General features: G+C 35.9%; 1 protein-coding gene across 1 annotated transcript in view; it reads right to left on the reverse strand.

The window, feature by feature from the left end:
- Positions 1-2,742: 2,742 nt before the first annotated feature.
- The window catches only part of SEMA3C (semaphorin 3C), a 149,626-nt gene continuing 128,043 nt past the window's right edge, over positions 2,743-24,325 (reverse strand). Inside the window, exons 13-18 of the mRNA XM_080936134.1 lie at positions 24,070-24,158; positions 20,815-20,856; positions 17,613-17,770; positions 11,652-11,719; positions 9,099-9,229; positions 2,743-5,757 (exon numbers count right to left, since the gene is read on the reverse strand). Of these exons, the coding sequence (XP_080792260.1) occupies positions 5,344-5,757; positions 9,099-9,229; positions 11,652-11,719; positions 17,613-17,770; positions 20,815-20,856; positions 24,070-24,158 (902 nt within the window). The 3' untranslated portion in view covers positions 2,743-5,343. The remainder of the gene's footprint in view (positions 5,758-9,098; positions 9,230-11,651; positions 11,720-17,612; positions 17,771-20,814; positions 20,857-24,069; positions 24,159-24,325) is intronic.

A 24,325-nucleotide genomic window follows, 5' to 3' on the forward strand; every position in this document is an offset into this window, starting at 1 on the left:
TTTAATATCTAATAAATTAATTGGGGCTTGTCTGTAAATATAAGCAGACAGATCCACCTATACATATGGGCCTAGAAAGAAATCACTAGGACTGTCAAGGTTCCTGGGTCTCTGTTATAGTCTGTTTCCTATGGATATTTTCCCTCTCCTTACAACAAACCATTGGCATCACATCACATCTATAAACTGCCAGTTCCTATTTCCTCAAAACAAATGACCTCATCAGTCTACATTCTGTGCCCCAGCATCTGAGAAGTCAAGGGTTAGTAAAGAAGATAATGCTGTATCCTCAAAATGAATACAAAGAAAATTTAAAGATGCAGCTTGTTTGTCCTATTTGAAATTGGAGGAATGAAAATATGACAAAACCTGAGAAAAAAAAGAAATTACTTCATCTCATGAGACAAAGGATCATGTGAACATAGACGACATCCCAAGTAGCAAGGGTGGTGACATAATTTCATAAGAATTTCATCAAATATCCATTGTGCCTTGCATAAATAATTCAGTTTTGATCTCATAGGCTCTTTGGATGGTATTTTTGTATGACAAGCTCCAAAGGAAGAAAGCGTTTGAATAAACATACACCCTCTTTTTGTTCTTGGGATTGAGAAGTAACCCTACCTAGAGTAAACAGTTTTAATATGTTTGTTATAATGTCATTCTTTAATAGCACTTTATGTAAGTAACACTCAAGCAGGGCAACATAATAGCCCTGGGAAATACACAGTTCTAACTATTTGGAAAGTTGGGTTTTATGAGGTGAATCAATAAATACATTAGAGTCACTAGAATGAAGAAGACTTTTGTTACATTATGAAGGTTGCTCTTCTGCCTCCTCATGCCTGTATACTAAAGAAATTATCCTTGTGGAACCATGAAAATAGGAATGTACATAAGTGTTCAGCTATGTTGAAAACTTATTGATAATAAAATTCACCAGTTGACATGCATATATACATATATGTGTGTGTGTGTCTCTCTCTCTCACAGAGAGAGAGAGAGAGAGAGAGAGAGAGAGAGAGAGAGAGAGAGAGAGAGAGAGATGTGTTTTCTTTCTTTTTTGTTTTTTTTTTTTTTATGAGATGTGTTTTGAGTCTTTTGCAGCATTTGATTATAATTACAAAAAATAATAAACTGTTTTTCACAAGGATCTACTACAAATATATAAACATGCAGAGACACCCACCCAAACCTCTAAATATCCAGTTAAATATGTACTCTAGTTTGCTTAGTCTTGTTATGTCTTTGTCTAGACTTCTGATTTTTAACAGACTTAAATTCATAGCAAAGCTGCCTGAATCTCCTGGCTCTAGCTAGGTAGTCCCAAACATGTAAGAAACTGTTATTTGCCAAAAATCACTCTGACAATATCCCAGAAACTGTGATGATGTCTGGAATTGTGTGCCTTCTAGAAGTAGACCTATGCTTATGTGATTGCTTAGTTTTTGACAAAGGCAGAAAGGCAGTTTGGAGTGGGGAGCAGGCATTGGTCACATGCTCTCATAAAGTACTGGATATATTAAAAACTTCCAGCTTTTTCTCATAAGGCATGCTAGGTTTAACTCAGTTTATTGAAATTAAAGCTAAAAATAAAACTAAAGGAGAATGGGGTTAGGAGATAGCTGAATGGGAAGGCACTTGCCACCAAGGCCGATGTGAGTTTGATGAATGGGACCTAGATAGTGAAAGATCACTAAACTTCTGCAAGCTGTCCTTTGACCTCTGCATGTGTACTGTGGCATGTGTACCTCCTTCCATTATATATGTAAATGGGCCACTACTACTACCTTCAACAAAAAGTGATTTCTTATTGATAAAAATTTTAAACTATAAAATAAGAAAGTTATTTGTTTTCTTAACACATTTCACTTAGATGAGAAGCATAAAAGATCAGAAACATATTTAAGCACATTAAATTATTTTTTTAAAGAATAACTTTCAATTCCTATGTGAGGAAGATACTGAAGAACAGTAAGGCTGTGGAAGTAAAGCAGAGTAATCTTGTTGGAAGAGCTACTGCTGCACAGTTTTCTTTCTTACTATTCCTTCTGATGTGAATAGATTCCCCTGGAAAAGACAGACCAAGGTTGCAATGGTCCTGTAACTCTGATATGCCATATGTGCTAATTTGTGGCTTCTGCCTCCCATGTTTATAAAGGTCTTTCTTACTTGCAAAGGGACCAGCTAATGCATTGCCCACAGATTTTCTTCCTGAATGCCTGATGTTGAATTTGCCAGAAAATACAAATAAAGGACTCCTAACTGTCCTAGCAAACAGTGGCAATGTCATAACATTTTTTTTGAAACATGCGCATATATGATGTGTTGAGTTGGAATACTTTCCAGGTGGAGACTTATGCAGAATACTTAGGTAGAGAGGAACACAAAATCCTTCTCAAAATAAAATTATGAGCCTGGAATTAAATTGTAGGTAGAGTGGATTCAATCGTATTCATTCCCAAACTATAACTGTTTCAAATTATAGGCATGATATATTATAAATCATTTTCACAGGCCTAGGTAAATGTAAATACTGAATCTTAAAATGTATTGAGCTGTGTATGCTAATATATTTTTATGAATATACATAGGAGGCAAATGACATTGGATGGATTTGTTTGGACTTGAATGAAGGCTACTGGTTGAAAAGTTAGAAATACAGAACAGTAACTCTTAAATTCTAAAGTATTTAATGGTTTGTTTTGATAACGCTGGATTACTAAGTCTTTAAATGATAATAACAATTCAATAGTTTCTGTCACATCAACACATACCACCTTAAAAAAATGTGAAAGACATCCTTGGGGAAATTCAATGTTTTATTTTTCCAGACAAATAATTTTTTTCATCACCTAATTAAATTCTCCTGTGGTGACTACATCTAGTTTTCTTTCTCTAAATGGAGTGAGCATTCACTGTTGACAGCTTCATCATGCTAAATCTATTCACGATCCTACATTTTGGGGGGGGGGGAGTGCATGTCTAGGTAATTTTATGTACAATACAAAAGAAAACATGTTAAATCATCAATTTTCCCAAGTAAACAAAATAAAACCAAGTAATTACCCATATCCAATATGTATTAGTTATGTCTTTGAAGAATACATATGTTTTACTTTTGTCCAGGATGTGCTGAACAGTCATTTCTATTTCTTTAAAGAAAAATAAAGGAGGATTTAAATTGTAATCATGGTTTAAAAAAACAGGAGATATTAAATAGAACAAATTATAGCATAGAACTAAATATCACCAACTAGCAATTTGAAGCTAAGAAGAGTAAGGGGAATGGTGCCTTGGAAGTTATTTAACTATAACTCCGTTCATACAATAGGTTAATTCCAAATACAGAGGGTGGATGGTGTTAGCACTGCATGTGAACACACTGCTAGTTTTATATGTATAAGAAAAGCCAAAGTATGAACATTTTAACATGATGGCCATTTGCATATGATAACACTATAGATTATTGTATTGTATACACTTGGATACATTTATGCTCTCTGTCCTAACTGCTGCTTTCTATTACACCGAGGGCCACTCTTAAAACACCAAAATTAAACATCATTTAGCTAACTTTTTAAAAAATTCTTCTGATAATGAATGTATTTCCTCCATTTTTCTTTTCCTTCTATTCTTCCTTCCTGCTCTCCTTCTTTCCTGTTGGTTTGTTTTCTTTTTTCCTGCCAGCCATCCTTCCTCCTCATCTTTCTTTCTTTCTGTCTGTTTGAGCCCAGGTCTTTTTGTATGCTAAACACATAGTCTACTACTAACTTACATTTCCATTCATAATTTTACTTCCTGGTACTTTTTCCACAGCATGATAAAAGAATGTAGATCCCCTTTAATTACCTTCTAAATGAATTGTTAGGAAGTGTGTTTCAATAGCTCTTGGTAAATTTCTCTTTTTATATGAAGATATAAATGCATTAAAATAAAGTTAAATTAAATGAAAGTTGTATAATCAAAAGAAATATAAGAAAATCTTCTATATTTTAGCCATTTAAATTGGAGAAATTAATTTTAGTATTATACTTTTCTCATAAAACTATCCAAGTATATAATCAGAAGATAGTATTAAAAATTTTTCAATGGATACACAGGTCCTTGAACATGTGTATTAACGTGCTTAAAGAAATCTTATCGAGTAGAAAAAAATGTCTGAGTGAAAATAAATACTCTTTAAAAGAAGTCTATTTTGTTTATAATGTGTTGAGATTTTCTTTCCTGCTGTAATAATAACCACCCCATTGCAGATATCTTTACAAAATCATAATACTTTGTCTGAAAAGTCAGTATGGTAAGTGAAACTGGTTCCTTGGAGGTACAATTACTCCTAGAATTTGATTTCTAACCTGGAAAACAAGCTACATGTTATAAATTCCTTTACATGGCAAATTGTATGCTTTGATCTCACTTTTCTTTTTGGCTAGCTTCATTCTGCATGGAAAAGTTGCATGCTTTAATAATATTTTATCCCTCTTTTCTTTAATGTTCCAGGTAGACTAGGGGATTTAAACCAAAAAAGTAAAAGTAAATCAATTAAATAATGTAAATGCTTATGTAAGTCTATAATAACTTAAATAACTTCCAAAAAACAAAGTGCATTTGTTTGGAAGATGATAACATAACAGTAGAAATGTCAATGTCTCACTGATAGATCTCCTATCAAGGGCCTGGATGCTACAGGCCATTTTTTTTGTCTTTCTCCCACAAGAGCACAAAAATTGATGGCAGATTATCAGCAACCGACACAGCCTACAATCAAACAAAAAAACAGGCAAGAATATAAATCACTGGGAGAATATGAACTCATCACTTTCTCTTTATGAGTCACTCTTGACTTTATGTAACATCTGGATGCTCTCTTCCCTGTCATTTGTATAACCTACAAGACATTGGATGTCACACACATTTATATGACATTTACTATGTGAAAATTGTGAACTGGAATTCGTTTTCATGTATAAAAACCAGTGACAATTAAAAAGCCAAACCCCTAGAGCAGAAAAGGAACAGCACAGGTTAATTTATGGCCCTCACTCAACCGAGGGTGTAACAGTTCTGCTTCTGTTGCTGCATTGATGTTGAAGAAAAGACACATAAAGATATAAATAAAATCTGGGATAAGTTAAATAGTTCTATGCACCATGAGGACCATGACATGTCTAGTATCATACAAGAAGAGGCATGCTCATTTCAGTTCAAGGAGAACACACTGTAGAGTGAGTCTCCAGCTTTTGTCAGGAATTTCTCATGGGTAAAGCACAAGACTTTGCTTAGTAGTTGACTAGTGAAGACAGAACATTTGTTCTTGAAAGCAAAACTCCATGGATGAATGTTTTATGACTCTGGGAGCTGGTTCCTCCTGTTTCTGCTTTTCCTGCTGTTGATGAGAGCCTTCAGTTTGCCATAGTCCCCTCTCATCTTCTGTGGTTCTTCTCCCAGCTGCTGCTGCTGCCGGGTATCTTTGCAGTACTGGTTGATGAGCTGCATTTCCGAGTGGCTGAATGCCCCCAGGATGTCCTTTGGATGGAAAGGTAGAGACCTCACAGAGCCAGCCCATGTCCATGGGGACCACTTGTCTGTCACAACAGCTACCATTTCTGAATCTAAAACTTTGAAGTTAATCTTGGCTATTGTCTGTTTGAAGCTGTTCTCAGTGGCAATGCAGTGGTAGAGTCCTTGGTCAGAATCTTGAACAGAGCGAATCAGTAGTCCTTGGGAAGTAGCTATAATGCGCTCGTTCAGTTTAACCTATGAAAGAAACACAATAAATGTCCCAGATGGAATTCTACATTTTCACATAACACAGTCCACATATACAAAACATAGTTGACTTTCACAACTAGGCAACAGCATTGAGGTTCACCCTTTTAGAAGTACACTGCATTATGGTAAAAATCACTGCACATGGACCCTTTCCTCTGCAATATGTAATCATGTCCCCTGGGACCTGATGTCAGACATAGTGAAGTAAGGCACAATGGAAAATCAGAAATGTGTCCCTCTGCTGGCTCATTTTGTATCAACTTGACACAAGCTAGAGTTATCTGAAAGGAAGGAACTTCAGACGAAAAGAAGATGCTTCCATCAGCTCACGCTGTAGGTTATTTTCTTAATAAATGATTGACAGAGTGAGCCTCACCCATTGTGGGTGACATCATCCTTGGACTGGTGGTCCTGAGTTCTATAAAATAGTATTCTGAAGGAATCACAAATCTTGCAGGGGTCTGTGTTAGGTCTTCTTCATATATGTTATGGTTCTTGAGCTTAGGATTATTCTGGGACTCAACACAGTGAGAGTGTAGTGTCTCTAACACTTGCCTGCTCTTGGGACCCATTTCCTTTAACTGATTTGCCTTATCCAGCCTTGATATAAAGATATGTGCCTAGTCATACTGCTTTGGTTATATCATGTCCTGTTGATATCACTGGCAGGCCTAAGATTTCTGAAGAAAAGTAGAGAAGCAGTGAATCTCAGGTAGAGAGAAAGGTTGGGGTAGTAGATGAGAGAAGTTGGGGGAGGGAAGCCTGTGGTTAGACTGTATTGTATGAGACAAGAATAATAAGTGGAAAGAAGAAAAATGCATCAAACTAATGTGTGCTCTTTTCATTATATTCCTCTTATGGGATATAAAAATAAAACAATACATAATCCTTGCTAAGAAAGGAAAGAAAAAATGCTTTTAAAATCTGTACATTTATCTCTGTTTTCTAAAATAAAGTTGTTAATAATAAAAAAAGAAAGGAAAGGAAAACAAATGAAAGGAAAAGAAAGGAAGGAAGAATGAGCACGCCAAGAAAAGCAAGCCAGTAAGCAGCACTTCTTTGTGACCTCCACATTAGTTCCAGTCTCTAAGTTCCTGTCCTAAATTCCTTCAGTGATGAACAATGATGTGTAAGTATAAGCTAAAAAAAAAAAAACATTTCCTCCACAAGTTGCTTTGGTCATGGTGTTTCATTACAGCAACAGTAACTCCAACTATGATAGTTCTCTTCAGCCAAATGCAGTTTAATTCTACACAAACACAAAATTGGTAGGGTAGCTTTTGTTTTTGTTTTGTGTGTGTGTGTATGTGTGTGTGTATGTGTGTGTGTGTGTGTGTGTGTGTGTGTGTATGTGTTTTGGTATTTGACTCATAGGAAACAGTTATATCAATAAAACTCTTACATGATATTTAGTTCTAATTTTTTTATTTTTGCAAAATTACTCACTTGTAAATTCAAAAAACAAATATGTGGTTCATTTCATTGTTTTTTTAGAAATAAGTATTCTCAACACACACACACACACACACACACACACACACACACGCACAAAGTGAGAGAGAGAGAGAAGCAAAATTTTGAATATTTTAATGGCCTTGTCCAAATATTATAGACTATAGTATGTCTAAAAATAAGTTGCAAGGACATTACTTTGCAAGACTTCAAGAAAATGTCTTTCTACAAGGAAATAAAAAAAAAAAAAAAACATGTGGTAATGTTTAGCCACTGTAAGGCTTGTAACTGAAAGAGATCAATGGCTCAGTATTGAATACACACATGAGGTCCATTAGGTTTACAACTGTAGGTATTGTATTGTCAATGAAGAGACTAATAATCCTTGTGGAGGGAAATTTGAGGACATGTACATTCCGGATTCCCTCTCTGAACAAAAACAGAAATATCACCAAAATCCAAAGCGGTAACGCAATACAGGTGATTATTTTTATATTATAAACATTCTGTACAAAAATATATTTCACTATTAATAAAGTCCCAGTCAGAGGTTGCATTTAGATTTTAAATATGTAATCTTGAGTGAGTTACTATGTTGTCATGTAGTTACAGGACCCAGCCTGCAGAGATCAGAGTGATGTGTATTCCCAGAAACTGGAATTATAGGAGTGTGTGAGCTTCTTGATGTGGGAGCAGGAAACCAAAACTGAGTTCTCCACAAGATCCTCTAAACAAATAATTGAAACTATTAATAAATTCAGAAGAAATAGGGAGGTCCAAAGGCCATCCACCTTGTGTTTTTTTCCACAGAACTGAATCTCTATATATGTAAATGGTCATCAGTCTATGATTTAATGTTTCTGCCTCATGAAATACAGAGTTGTAAAAGAATACATAACATGTTTGAAAGGGCAAGTGTGAGAGTTGGACCTGTTTTTTCTTATGGAACGAGGTTCCAGTCACTTTGAGACTGTCTACCTTCTACGGCTTTCAGTAGTTTTCACTTGCATGGACTTAATTAACAATACACAAGAATAAAATCACCTCCATTAGAACCCACACAAATGCAGGGGGTTGTCCAATTTTCACTTTGTTCCATCAAAATTGATAGTGTACTAGCAGCATACAATTTTAGAATTAGGGTCTGCATGTACGTGCATGTAACTTTTCTTTCTCACTTGTCAAGACCGTATGACATCAATATTGTGGAATTCAGTATTTACCATGTGTTGCTCTATGCCAATCCGAAATGTCATTTTTTTTCAAACATTTCTTCATTATAAATAAAAATTTGGATTAGGAATGTATTTATTTGCGAATCTATGGGACTTGTTCCATACTAATAAATAAATCCAATGGTCCCATATACAATGATTGCATAAATTACCTGAATGACATATAAGGGTCATGATTGTTAATGCAATGGAAACATGACCACACAGCAGAAAAATGCTCCTTGCTGCCAAGGGTTAAAGATCAATGTAATTTCTTGCTGAGAAAAACAGAACATTTTTAAAGCTCCTTTTATCTTGTGAGTCACACAAAGGTGCTGTTGTATGCTGTCTTAGCTTCTGGATTTGAACATATCTTGTATCTTTCACAAATGCTTCTTCTTTGACTCCGTCTTAACACTTGAGCTCTTGTTACAAACACTGGGCTATAGAGGTGGCTGGCAGAGAGTATTTCTAATTAATCCTTCAACTCTAAGGACAAAGGATTTTTAAAGGAGATGGCACTTGACATGCCAATGACATAAAAGTATGTTTCTGCATCTCTCCTTCCCAGTTTCATTCGTGCCTCCCTGAGGAATGGTGATTTAGTGCTCTTTCTACAGCCATGATGGATGGCTGGGAAGGTGGGGGCCGGCCACTCACCTCTTTCCTCCTGTCTTTGTCTTTCTGCAGCAACCACTTGATAGATGCCTGTGGAGACTTGGGAGCACATTCAAGGAAAGTGCTGTTATTTCTTACTCCGTACTGAACAATTTCAGCTGCATTTCTGTATGCTGAAAAGCAAAAATCACAGCAGTGAGAGAGAAACCTGATTTCAGAGATGCCTCTTCTGTGTGAATGTTTCTTTCTTTAAGATGGTGCTCAGGATGGCTGTCACGAAGAATGTATCTCTCCTTAGATTGTGCTCAGAACTGCTGTCACTAAGAGAGAGTAGGCACAGTTTAGTGAGAAAATGTTGCCATAGGCTCTAGCAGTTTTGTTTTAATGTGAAGTAAAACAGACCCTACAAAATTCCCTAAGGTTTTGTTGGTACACGTTTATTGCTCTGCACTAAGGATTGTAATTTAGCTTTAATTACCTAATCATTATAACATCTTTTTAGTTAGATTTTCTTAGTTGTGCAAAGTGTGTCTACTAGTCATGAAAACATAAAATATAATATAATATGTGCAACATCTGCATGTTTGTGTGTGTGTGTGTGTGTGTGTGTGTGTGTGTGTGTGTGTGTGTGTGTGCTATAAAAACAAATATAATGTTGAATGCAGTGTGACCTGCCAGGCAAAATGGGAGCTTGGCTCATGCAACCCATGAAACCCCATCCTCGATATGGAATAGAAGGAGCTCAAACAGAAAGCACATTTTTGTCCATGGTGCAAAGCAATGTTGGAGTAGCCAGGCTTTGGAGGAAATGAAATTGGGATACATTTCTGTACATTTAAACTACTGGCTGTGTAACATGAAGTTCTGTGCTCATTTCATTCATGTCCGCATCATAGACTATAACATTTTAAAGCATCTCAGTAAAAGCTTTATTGCAAACAAAGCACTTAGCAAAATGAGACAGATGTGGAATAATCAGCAACAGAATGCTTTGTTTACAAATCAGGGATAGAAGTTGATGTTGGTATGGGTTTTAATCAATGAATGAAATTATCACAAGAAAGTACTTGAGCCAAAGCTCCAAGTCAGCCCAGATATTTGACAGTGTGTCAAGAGCCACTATTCTCACCACTGTCGAAAGGGACATTATAAACAGGAACTGGCGTGATGCTTTATGGAATTGTTTCATGCATACCAAAAGGAATACATTCTCCTGATTTAGACATATGAAACAATAAAATAAAAACCTACCTTGGAGTGATATCTTGCAGTTACTACAGTCAGGAACATGAATGACATTCTTTACTACATGAACGCTCAGGCTCAAACGTGTGATAACTGTGAGTCTTTCTCTCTAGCTCATGACTGCTGCCTCCTAGACATGACTGCAGGGCTACAGACCTAACTGATGTTCTTCTCTTTAGCTGCTGCTGTTAAGTTTATAATGTTTATTATATGAGCATGTCAATATAGTTTTATCTTCAAAACCACTTGGCCACAGCACGAGGCGGCCAGCAGGAAGAGCTCTTTGAGGAGGAGGAGGGAAGTAATCAAGGAATAGTTTAACAAAATGGCCTCTCGTTGTCAGGATAAAGGGAGTGGGCGTGGGTTAACTGTCAAACAGGACACAAGCTTGCAATTGAGTCCCATCCTGGATCTCTGAATGTTTATTCTCTGCAATGTGTGGAATTGGAAACAGTATATGTCTCTAGAAAGAAATAAGTAAATAAACAAAATATGCAGTGAACATATAATGAATTCTATAAATGGGGAAATTTCATATGCATGTTCAAGAGACTGAAAACTTGAAAAGGACACAAAATAGCACAGATGCTGTATGAGTCGACTGTACCAAGATCTAGAATACTCAGACTCTTAGGAAGGTACTACAGCTCCTGTGTGAGTCTGCCATACAAAAGATCTAGAACACTCAGGCTCTGAGGAAGGCAGAATGGCTCTTGTGTGATTCCACTGTGCAAAGGATTTAGAATACTCTGACGTTAAGGAAGAGAGAAAGGCTCCAGTGTGAGTCTACTGTGCAATGTATCTAGAACATACAGACCCTTAAGAAGGGAGGAAGTCTCCTGGAGACACTAGAGGACAGGGAGTGATTAGCAAATTGTCAGTAAATTTTATCTTTAAGTTTGGGAAGACAGTACAATGGCTGGCAGATTGTCACCCAGTGTGACTATTCTAAACAGTACACAGGTCTATGTATTGTTCGAAATAACTAAAGTGGTAAGTGTTTTCTTATGTGTATTGTCTCCAATAAAATCGTGTTTATTGTGCTGTTAATCATTTTAACTTTTGCTTCAGAGAAACAAATAGTTAAGAAAATCTGTGTTGGCCATCTGTGTAAGAGACCTATCCACTCACACACCTCATACACAGGCAGTCCCACTTGGGCAGAACACTTGTGTTTTGTGGTTCAGTACTCAAACAAAGAACACTAGTTTACTTACAATTAACGAATAATTTTTCAACTTAGGACTACACATTCTGAAGTGAATGACTTGGGTGAAGATCCCTTCCTAAATGAGGTGCAGACCCTTGTTACTGTGCACCCTGACTAATGCTGGCTCTCTCTTCTCGTACCTTTCAGATTGAACCCTCGGCATTGTGTCAATGGATTTCCGTGTCTCACGTCTTGTCTTCTGCTCCTCCTGTAGGTACAGGAAATATTGAAAAGATTTGGCATTCATGACAACTATACCACATTAAAAATATCCTGGTTTAAATTTGGCAGCCTTTCGGTTGCCTACCATTAATTTAGAGAGCAGATAGGATAGTCTCTTCTCACTCAGGTGTCTGAGTATGTATGCTGCCTCATAGGTGGGTGGGACCCATTTTTCCTTGCCATCTACTCAGTCCCTTTCCTTGAACCATCTGTGAGAAGACAGCCACAGAAATCCCAAGTTGATGCTAGATTGTCTAAGTAACTATATCAAATTATATTCAACAAATGTTAATCCAAAATGCACTAAGATGAAAACACCTAAACAATATACTTAACTTTTTTTTATAAAAGCATCCCTCAAATAAGCATGCTTTTGTCTAAAAGTCAATAGTCTATTGATGTTTCAAACTTTTTGAGACATAAATAGAATTGCCAAATACAAAAAAAAAAAAACCTTTAACTTAAAAGAATTTTAGGTTTCCAAAAATGGGTATATGTGTATAGTGAATTCTAGAATGCATATATATATATATATATATATATATATATATATATATATATATAATACATAATAATATACTAATATATAAGTTTATATTTACTGAATTTTCTTACATAAATATTTATGTATAATAGGATATTTAAAGATGATATGAAAACTTTTAGAAAATTAGATATAGATATGATGCCTGCCCTAATCACAACAACATTCTTATGCTAAAGATATTAACATTTATTATTAAATGTATAGGCTATAATAGTTTCTCTGTCCCGAAAATACTAAGTAGGAGATTTTTAAGGTTTACTCTGCTCCCAATCAAATAGATTCTTTTCTAGAAACATATTAATGGAAAACACTTTAAAAACTGAGCTGAAACCCTTATCAATAAAAGCATGCTTATATAAATTGTATATTGTTTGCTCATTATGGATGGATATCAACGTGTGCATCTCAGGTTTGGGAGGTCTTTGAATCTTAACTTCATAATGGAGAGGAGAGCATCTGCATACTTACAGCCAACACTGAAGGTCATATGGCTCCTCACTTTAATGTTGGTAATACACGTTAAATGATTTATGAGTAGAATTACTATTTAATTTTATTAACTGTTAAGTCCTAATACCCTGGCCTGATGATAACACATTGAGCAAAATTAACAGAAATAAAAATGCACAGGGTGATAGTTAAACATACAAAGCAGTATTAGTCAACAAAGTCAACCAAAATTTTAAAATCTCCATGTAAAATTATCAAAAAGCATAGATACTTTATGGTCACAAATAGGTTCACAGAAATATTAATTGATAAATTGTACCATTCAAATATATATGTGTATGGTATCTCTCACACAGAGAGAATAGTGGAAATACTATTAACTCTTATATAATGAAATATAATCAGTGTCCAGTTCTCTACTACCACCATGAACAGTTTTTCTACCATGTATTTTCATCATTTACTAAATTTTACACCCTGGGAAGATGTAGTAAAACAGCAATCTGTGAGTGATCATATGGCTAAGCTGTTCAGTTTCAATTTCTAGACATTCAATGTCTTTAACAATGTGTAAATTTATTGCCTGTGGTCAGCATTATGGCGTGTTACTCGTTCACAGTGCATAACCTCTCAAGCTAGTCAAAGTGAACTTGCCACATCAACTTCCAGACATTTGAATGGAAAACCTTGTTATAACTCTTTTCAAGTGATGAGATCAGCAAGAGCCTTGGGGATGTGTCAGTTCCCTTGAAAACATTCCTGGCGCATAACAGAACCATGCTGGTAGGGAGCGTGATATTAGATTACATGTAGAATTTGGGATTTGGCTCCACTTGCTGAGGTTTCATCATTATTCTCAATTCTTTTGGATAAACAATGAAATCATCTTCTAGTTTCACTGAAAAGATGTTTATAAAGATTGAACAGACTACCCTATCTGGCATTTACTATCTGCCTGAATTCAGGATAATACACACAAATATTGAGGAAAAGTATATATTGTTTACTATATACCTAGTTATTTCAAATTAAAGAAATCATATAGACAATATTTGATGCTGTATAAATGTATGGATTTTGTTTTCTGGCCATGACTCTACTTCTCTATTTGTACATAAAAGGAAAAAATTTCTTTAGTTACAAAAAATTCATCTATGTAGTATTTGCTACAGACAGACAATTCCAGGAGAATAAAGACAGATAGCACTACTAAAAACAAAAGTGAATACTGAAAATATTTAAAAAATGGTCTTTTTCATAACTACCACTTCATCTGTATAGGGAAAAATAAAGAAACTCCATCAACTCATACTGCAAACCCAATTTATATTTCCCAAATGTGTTTAAGTTAAAAACACTGGAAAAAATATAGATATTTTTAGTGAAATTTCTATTCTATTAGCCCAAAAGAAATATGAGTAAGCTATAAATGTGAGTAAGCTCATCCTCATTCATTCCCCCTCTTATTCTCTCTCTCTTTGGGTGTATGTGCCCACGCATGTGTGTATGCATGTGTTTTATATTTTATAGGTTCATGTGATAGAATTTGAGATATTCAAAGCAGTAATTTAAATAGATGATAGTTTATTTTGCCAGCCCAGCATGTATGTTTTAATACTAGGCACAATGGGAAGAGCAATCAATGTAAGAGTTTCAATATTTTGCATAAAAAAAGTCATGAATAAACTCATGGTTTGTGGCAGAAAATGGCAAAATGAAACCATGCAACCATATGAATCTTAGAAAATGGAACTGGATTTGCAATTGGTGAGGCAGCATGTGCATTTCCACTAAGACAGTCTAAAATAAATCGCAATTGTGGATTGATACTCACATCCTTACATGGGATGAAGTTTTTCTGAGATGCATTGCTTGTGTGAAAATTAATTATTTATGTTGTTCTAAAAGAGAGTCTTTGCAAGGAAGTAGTTCTGCCCTTGCACTCTCCCACATTACAAACAGGGTCTGACTTACATATAGTCTGGTGCTTATCTGCACTTTATAATTCTCACTTCACTTTGTTCTTTAGAAAATATTGTTTGGCATTATACCTGGTTAAAAAGTCAGGGACTCTAACCCTGGTGTTAGAGTCACCATATTTATCTCTAGAGCTCTTAGAAGGTAAAATGTGTGATCTGGAAAAAAGCTGTGGGTACACTTTTAAAATACTACTTTTATTATATTTTTAACTGCAAGAGAAATATTGTTGAAAAATCTCCTGGTATCTACAAAAATCAAATTTATTTGAGAATTTGTTTGTGATTTGAGTTCCTTACACAACTTGTCCAAATTCTGATCTCTTTGCCCTGTGCAAATAAAACCAATTGCTTGGGAAGCAAAATTGGTAGAAGTGAAAGATTTTCAGGCCAACCCCTATGACAAATATGGGAGAACGTTGAGTATCTGAGGATAGATGTAAGACTTCTAGGTTAAAGACAGAATTCTACTCAACCCCATGCTTGAAAGAAGAGCTATCCAGTCCAGGCCACTCCTCGCTTCTCCAGGTTCACATTTTTATCTCTACTCCACATATGAAAGTTGCTGCAGCTCTCAAAGTCATATGCGGTTTAATGTCTTCTTTCTCCCTTGTGCATGCCATTTCCTTTCACAAGGTTAATTCTCAGAAAATAGGCATTTCCTAATACTCTGCTTTTCACAACTCTAGTTCTGTAAGCTTCCCCACCGAATTTCAACAAAGCAATTGTGTGAGTGTACAAACTCAGAGCACTCTTGCTACCTCTGCCTCTGCAATCCCCATGCAAGCTACTCCTGTATGTGACCTAAATTATAACTCTATCCTGGATCCTTTGTCCTTCTGCTTTGTTCCGACTACTTCCAAAGCCAGTGTTCCAATGGAAGAAACATCCAGCTAGTGTTGGGAATCAAGACGCAGATGGTGTCACTATGTGTTCCCAAATGCATCAATAAGCTTTGATCCCTTCTTAAATAAAAATAAGTGAGTTCTGATAAATTGCTAATATAGTCTTTATTAGCTGGCATCGCAAACTTCTTTCTTTCTAGCCTTCCTTTGCCTTTCATAAGGCTAAGTGCTGTCATGATCTTTGGTGTTTTCTCTTGAAAGTTTTCTAGCATGCTTCTATTTCTCCAGAGGATGTCTTGTACTACCCTTCTCATAATTTTGTCCTGGTTTCACTTTTCAACCATGGCCATCTCTGACCATCCTCTAGAAGATTATTCCTGTACACTGTAATGCTCTTTTCACTTTCCCATCCTGAGACCTTGATGCTCTCACAATAACCTGTATCACCCAGGGAATCAAACAACCCTATTAAAAACTGGGGTACAGAGCTAAGCAAAAAGTTCTCAATTGAGAAATATCAAATGGCTGAGAAGCATCTAAGGAAGTGCTCGACATCCTTAGCCATCAAGGAAATGCAAATCAAAACAACCCTGAAATTCCACCTCACAGCAACCAGAATGGCTAAGATCAAAAATTCAGATGACAGCATATGCTGGCGAGGATGTGGAGAAAGAAGAACACTTCTCCACTGTTGGTGGGGTTGTAAACTGGTAAAACCACTCTGGAAATCAGTCTGGCGATTCCTCAGAAAATTGGACATAATACTACCTGAAGACCCAGTTATTCCACTTCTGGGCATATACCCCACAGACTCTCCAACATACAACAAAGACACATGCACCACAATGTTCATACCAGCCCTATTTATAATAGCCAGGAGCTGGAAAGAACACAGATGTCCTTCAGTAGATGAATGGATATAAAAATTGTGGTATATTTACACAATGGAGTACTACTCAGCTATCAGAAACAATGCTTTTATGAAATTCTTAAGAAAATGGATGCATCTAGAGTATATCATCCTGAGTGAGATAACCCAGTCACAAAAGAAAAGACATAATATACCCCAGAAAGCTCTGAACACCCCAGAAACAACTCACAGATTGTGTGAAGTTCAAGAAAAACAAAGGCAAAAAAATGAAAAATCATTATGCTTAATCTTTACACACCAAGAAAACTTTGACTATTTCCAGGTTACATCTTGTTTTACATGTATTTTATGCTCATTGTAACTAGTAAGATTTTAATGCATACTATCAAACCTTTAAAAAATCAAGTACTGACAAAAATGTATTCATATACTGTTATGCAAAAATGCTTTTAAAATCTGTATATTTATCTTTGTTTCCTAAAATAAAGTTTTTCAATTAAAAAAAATAACCTGTATCACAAAACTTATTGCAAATATTTAGAATCTCAATTATCTCTGAGTTCTGCATGCTCTTTCATATATGATCAGATTTTTCCCTGGAAATGCCTTCCAACTTGATTTTGACTTTTCTGGGACTAAGATCCCCTTACTTAATGCTTAGCCTCTCCAGCAATTATGCATTGACAGCTCAAGTAGGAAGAAGCAGGTCCAGCTAGGTTTCTAAAAACAAAGCAGATATTAAGCTTTGCAAGAAAAAAATGATTTTGTGGCTAGAATGACATAGTGTTCTATTTAAAACACTAACTTTTGAAATTACTCAGTATAATTATTTAATTATACAAAGTGCAAAACCTTAGTTGTAAGAAAATATAATCAGTGCTAGCAGGGTGAGGATTAAGGCTACAGTTACATACAGAGGACTAAATAGAGCCACACATTAGATAGTGTGAAGGCAGAGCTTAAAATGCCACCTCCTATGTTTGCTGAATCCTGGAGCCTAACTTTCCATGAAGAAGAAGCAAACCAGCAATCATAAAGTATGTCACCTCTTTTCTGTAAGGCTTTATGCAATGGTAAACATGGCTTTGTTTTGCACTGTGTTTTAAAATGAAATTTGCCATAGACCCTATCCATGTCTGCCCTGCCCTCTAGAGCACATCTGGATTTTCACATGCATGTTTGCCACTCACCGCTTCCCAGTGGGGTAGAACCGAGAGCAAGAGTGGCCATCCCAGGCACAATATGGGTCCCTTGCCAGGCAGCAGTCCGCACAGGCTGTGCCATAGATATGGCAGCGATGGAGAGAGACTTGAGAAACCCCCTCATTGGAGCTCACGTACAACTGTTGCTGTAAGAAGAGTCACGATGATTTATTTCAGATGTAAAAGTTAAAGGACTTTCAGCAGAAACACATTATAATATATAGCCACAATCCCAGGGATTCCTTTAGACACAGACTCAATACAAGAAGCAAAGAGAGGATAAAGCCAAAATAAATAGAATTTTCTTACATCAATATGCCTCTAACATTACCACTTTCTGTTAAAAAAAAAAAAAAAAACAAAACAAAACAAAAAAAAAAACTACCTCTTAGTTTACCATGTAGAATGGTAATCTGTTTTAAACATTGGGGTCTATTATTCTCTAAGGTTTGACCTATTTATTACAGATTTAAGTCATGATGTTTTCTTTTCATTTTTTTCTTTTTTTGACTGCTGTCTTTTAGCAAATGACAAGAAAGCGTTCACAATCAAGTCCAGCAGCACAAGTCAGTTTTGAAATAAAAGGCCGTTTTGTTCAGGAGAAAAAAAATGTTCTAGATAACCAGTCACATTTAAAGTGAAAACACTTGGATATGTGTCTTTAAACATAACACATGGCTTATTAAAACTATTTTTAATTTATCTGAAAAATGTTTAAATTGTTGTGTGTGTGTTTGTGTTTGTATGGACATGTGTGTAATATACACACTTTGTTACATATGTGCACCTGTGGTCTCTTGCAGAGGCCAGAGTAGTATACTGGTTATTTTCTTCTATTACATTGCACCATCATATTTTGAGTAAGTTACTGCACTTGGAGATATTGTGGAAATTGATGAATTCCCAGCCATCCTCCTCTTCCTACTATGTTTCAGTAGTGCCCATGATCACTTCTTGCTATTTAACAAGGCAATCTGACAAGCCCTAATATAAAGGTTTACATTTAAACATAACTCAAAATTTCTTCTTTGCCTACCAATCTTTATTACCCCAATAGAATGAAAAATATAATTTTTCCAGGAACATTGGACATAAATGGTTGTCACTGCACCCTATGGCAGAAATCTCTAGCTCTAATTCCCTGGGCAATTCGATCAGAAGAGTGGCAAGTTCAACTTGCCTGCCTGCAGAGTCACTTCACAAGGCCACATCAGGCACTTACTGAGAATTTGCAACAAAATGAAGGTTGCAGATGGAGCTCAGTGGTAGAATATGCTGAGTGTGCAGTAGACTTCAAGGCTGTATTCCAGTAGTGTTTATTATATAACTAAACATGTATCTAACAAGAGAGGCAATTGGAAGTATCATCATCAAAATATTTAAAGAATCTTAGTTTATTTGAGAAAAGGAAAAACATAGTTTTATTCTGAATAGTTGAATTTTTTGGTAATGTTAATATTTTTGCAATCGGATACAAAGAATGACTTGAAAGAAACAAATGTACAAGATGTATGATTAAAAAATTGGAGTATAGGAAAGGTAACAAATTCATAACTAAGAAGGTATAACATTCTCTTCATGAACTGTAGTATTCCCACCTCAGAAAGTAGTAAAGTATTTAAGGAAGCCAAAGATGTTCAGAAAATCAAGTCATTACCCTATCTGTGACATTCACTGCCTCACTGAAACATTTTAAACCATCTGCAGTATAGAATGTTGAAAAACAACATAACAAACGACCTCTAAAGACGTTGAGACATACATTTTATATACGACTATGATACCACACAAATGACTGTGAAGACTTTGAATCTTGCTTCTATACTGTCTCCTTCCATTAAACCATCATAAACAAAAGGCTTCCCTGCTGGCTTCAAAGACAATTCTGACTTGAGATCAGCTCCATAGGACATTAGGGAAATGACAAATGGCTTCTTGTTACTTGGGAAAATGTTTGTTGTGCACCATGCAAACATTTTTACAGATGAGATCTTTCACTCCATTATGTCCTATTTATTTGTTCTCATAAAATTCAATCAAGTGAAAAGATCAGAAAGCTGACCAGGACTACCACATCTTGTCCAGTATGTTGGGTATGGCAAAGAACACTCAGATTATAAAGTCACTTGTTCAAACATCTAACTTCTTTAGTCTCTGTTCCAAGAAAAGCAGAAGCCAAGGTTTGTAGAGACAGCACTAGCTAGTGCCATTTTTTCCAGACAATTTACATACATCATTTATGAGAAAGGCATTGCTTTCTAGATGTAGAACCTTAGGTCAGGAAAGTTAAACAACTTTCCTATAATTTATAGTCAAGTTGAGATTAAATACATATAAAACTGACTCACTCTGACTATACAGGGTAGCTATTGAAGCTTTGGGAATTTAGGCAGGATGCATCACAGACATGAAAAATTAGAATTGCCGTCCCCTGCTTATAATCATTGAATATTTGCATGTTTAGTTAAGTTAGATTAACTCGATTCTTTTTTTAAATCATTTATTTATTTATCATATATAAATACACTGTAGCTATCTTCAGACACACCAAAAGAGGTCATCAGATCTCATTACAGATGGTTTTGAGCCACCATGTGGTTGCTGGGATTTGAACTAAGGACCTCTGGAAGAGCAGCCAGTGCTCTTAACCACTGAGCCATCTCTTCAGCCCAAATTAATTCTTTATATTAACCATCACTTAGTACTTTTCTACTTCCATATTTCTTAGATAGGGTACAGTAAGGGTTTTGTAGACATATATAAACTGTTGGGAAAAAGAAAAAAAAACATTGCATGATCATATAAATGGTATAACACTGGCAGGAAATCAGAAGTGGGTGGATTGTTTATTTTAGCCCCTGATGATATCTTGACATTGATAGTAGCCCAAATATTATGTTTACTCCTTTTAGAATATTGATTTTTATTATAGTGAATATAGCATCATAGTTCACGATATAGCATCAAGGAAAAGCTGGAAAACCTTTTGTATATATGGTCTTCTCTCATTACTTTGATGGAAAACAAACATTCAGTTTTCACTAACAGATAGTGACACCCATGTTAAATTAGACAGGAATCTGGATGGTTATTTGTCAATAGTAAAAGGGGTGTTTCAAAAGTTAAAAAACATACTCTTCTAATTATAATATTTTATCATGCATAGAACATGACATAAAACAGTCCTTACCTTTTTGGATGAGATTTTCATTGTCGTTATGGGAACATGATTCTAAAAAAGATTAGAAAATGTACATTACTTGCTCATTTAATCTTTAGATTTTGCATGTAAAATTTCATTTGTATAAAAATTCAAAAGTTGTATTTTTCTTTCAGTGCATATACTCTCTGTAACATGTATTTCTTCTTTGGGAATACAGATAGACTGGTATAACATGTGTTTAAACTTAAAAGAAGTACAATTATCATGCACTAATTACGCTAAAATAAAAAGGAACAAATCACATCATTGAAAGAAGTATTCTGTACATTGACCTGAGCATTGGATCTGTGTGCAGGAGGAGGCTTTGATAGGGAAAACTCTGCAAGAGGCATTACTATCCACCTCTCAAATGAGGACAGGCACCCCAGTGGGGCAGTTAGAGAAAGGACTGAAGGAGCTGAAGTGATTGCAACCCCATAGGAATAAGAACAACATCAACCAGCCAGAACCCCAGTGCTCCCAGGGACTAAACTACCAAACAAAGGGAAAACAGCAAGGCACCCATGGCTCCAGCTGCATATGTAGCAGAGGATGGCACTGTCTGGCATCTGTAAGAGTAGAAGCCCTTGGTCTTGTGAAGGCTTGTTTTCCCAGTGTAGGGGAATGCCAGGGTGTTGAGGTGTGAGTGGGTGGGTGAGAGGAGGAGCATCCTTATAGAAACTGGGGAAGCTGAAATTGGAGAGAGGGGAACTAGGAAAAGAGTTAAAGTTTGAAATGTAAATACAAAAAATATCCAATAAAATGCAGAAAAAGTTTTTTTTAGGAAAGACCCAGTATGCTTCACCTTTATATAGAGTTCTCATCGGTAAATCAAAGACATACATAATTTAAAGGTCTTTTTGTGATAGAATTCACTGCAATGCTAATTCTTCTGAAAAACAACTTGGTAACTCCCTAAATGTTATCTATTAATTTGAAACTTTAAATTTATGATATACTCTTGTTGATTCATGATTAATTCTGGAAGGGTGAAGTTCTCAAGTCAAATTATTCCCACCATAGTTCCTTTGGGTTGCATATTTTTGCAAAGGTTTAACGTAAAAAGTGGTGACATCACTTACTCTCAGATGTCATGTTTTCTATTATCCTTCATTAACATAGTCACATACACATGTGTAACAGATGTGACAATTTATAGTGACTGAATCACCTTCGAAAGTTGTATCTCACTTCAATTTCAGCTTAAAGAATCTAGACACATGAGTATAGGATTAAAGAGGAGGTTGTGGTTCTGAGTTGCGTAATAACTGCTCTTGTCCTTTTTAAATGCTGCACTATTTCTGCAGTCCATCCATATGACACTTAACTAAGGGCATTTTCTACCTAAATCTATTTTATCCTTACATGCTCTTCATTCTAATATATCATGCACACCCAATGATTTTTACCTCACCTCAAAAACCTGACAAAAACATATGCCAAGGGTGGCTTTTGACTCTGCTGTATCAACAACCACACAGACATCAGAAAGGAAGCTCAAACACCTTTTCAAATGATGTCCCACACAGCGATTCTGACTGACTGTGTATTTCCACTGGGAGGTTTCTTTTCCTTTCTTTTCTTTTTTTCTTCATGATAAGAACAGAACAAATCATTTAATGGTCCATATGTAGTTCTCACTTGATCAGAATAATGCACACGTCTTTACGGCTTTTACATAATATATATGTTTAGACTTGTGTCAAATTCACTTCATTAAACATTTCCCGATAACCAAAAACAGATACTTCAGAATTAAAAATGAAGTGTTGGCACTGTATAACTTTTTGTTATCTTCAGGAATGCCAACTTGTTCCTAGTTGGTTGCATAAAAAAATGCCATGTAATACAACTGTAGTTAATGTAGTAAAGCATTCTATTTCTTTGCAAAGCAGGTATGTGAAACCTGTTGGTATATATACTGATATTTTAGTGTGATGGTCACAAAGAACCTAGTGAAAATTAGAATCAAATTATATAGTATATAGTTATAAATGTAACTACCGAATGGATAGTAGTTGGAGAATCTCCAACTCATATTAGACTATTCGTTGTCATATGCTTCAGTTTTAAAATTTAATTGCAAAAGCTATCAGTGTTGTTTCTTATGCAATTAGATGCTAATGAAACCAATAGCTTCAGTAAGCACCATAATGATCTTAATGAGACAATCTGTTTTGAGTCAAGTCAGCTTAACAAAACATGTAAGTGGGTGAGAGATAGTCTACTTCCAGGAGTTCAGAGCTTCTAATGGAGCAAAATCCTCAGTCCGAAGCTGGTTCTGTTCTCCAGGATCCCATGTCTCCGACTTAGCATAACTGTAAATAACGGTCTATGAAAGCCTGTATGCCTCACTTAGGTTTCTTTACAACTATTTGGTTGTGTTTTTCCAAGTTTCCAGATAAAAAACCCTTATGCAGGAGCAATGGTCACTCTAGGAAGGAAGCAGCTAGGTAGGACCAGCAAGGATGAGTTGTGTAGGTTACCTGATGAACAGTCCCCCCTACTAGGTTGGCCTCAGGCTGTTATTACAGCACTTGGGAAATTGAAGTAGGCTGGTCAGAAGCTGGCAGCCAGTCTATCCTCAGAAGGCTTGTGTAAGGTATGAAGAAGGAGGGGCTATCTTGGCCCAAGTCATGAATGACAGAGATCTTAATGAAGTGAAATTCTCTGGTGTATACTTTCTTAAAAGAAAGAAAGAAAGGAAAACAAGATTCAAGGAGAACAATACAGTGAAATCTAATGTATGGACCGAGTATAAGTGCTAAGAAGGGGCGGTGGTTTTATTTGACCGGCCTGGTATTTGAGGGGAAAGCAATCAAACAGCAGCAGCTTTTCCTGATATGACTGGCTGCAAAGCTCTGAGGATGCTTATCTATAATCCCTAATGTGAAGGCATTCGGGCTACAGTGGCATGTGAAGGGAATGATAAGGCCTCCTTCATTACAGACTCCCCTAGACCTTGGCCAAGGGGCTCATATTTTAAACATAATGATGACCAAATTTCTTGGAGTTGTGATGATAGCTGGTAAAAAATGTCAGCCTTTTATGTTGAGATAACTTGAAGTATAAGAAAATACTTCACAAAAATATTTGTTCTCTATTTCGCTTTTTATCTCATGCTTTTCTACTCTTAAAATTTATTACATTTGCTTATTTAATCTTTTATTGGCTATTTTTGCTGGCAAGAGTAGAAGGATGATGTCATCATGCATGTGACGAGATGGACAGAAGGGACCAAACCTTAAAGACTTCCAGCTCCTCCAGAATGAGCTCCCCGCTGGCAGAGCTGTTGGTGGGAAGGACAACCACCTTCTGCACGGTGCCCCGATCTGGAAGGGAGAGAGAAGGAGATGCTGTAGAACATTGCCTTCAAAACCAGAATACTGTTAGCGCAAGTCCGAAAATGGATTAAACACTGATAACACACTGAATTTCTGTCTAACCCCATATATTTAAATGGAGAATATATACAACAAAAGCGAAAAATATGGAACCT

Source organism: Micromys minutus, assembly GCF_963924665.1.
Source record: "Micromys minutus genome assembly, chromosome: 23".
NCBI lineage: Eukaryota > Metazoa > Chordata > Mammalia > Rodentia > Muridae > Micromys > Micromys minutus.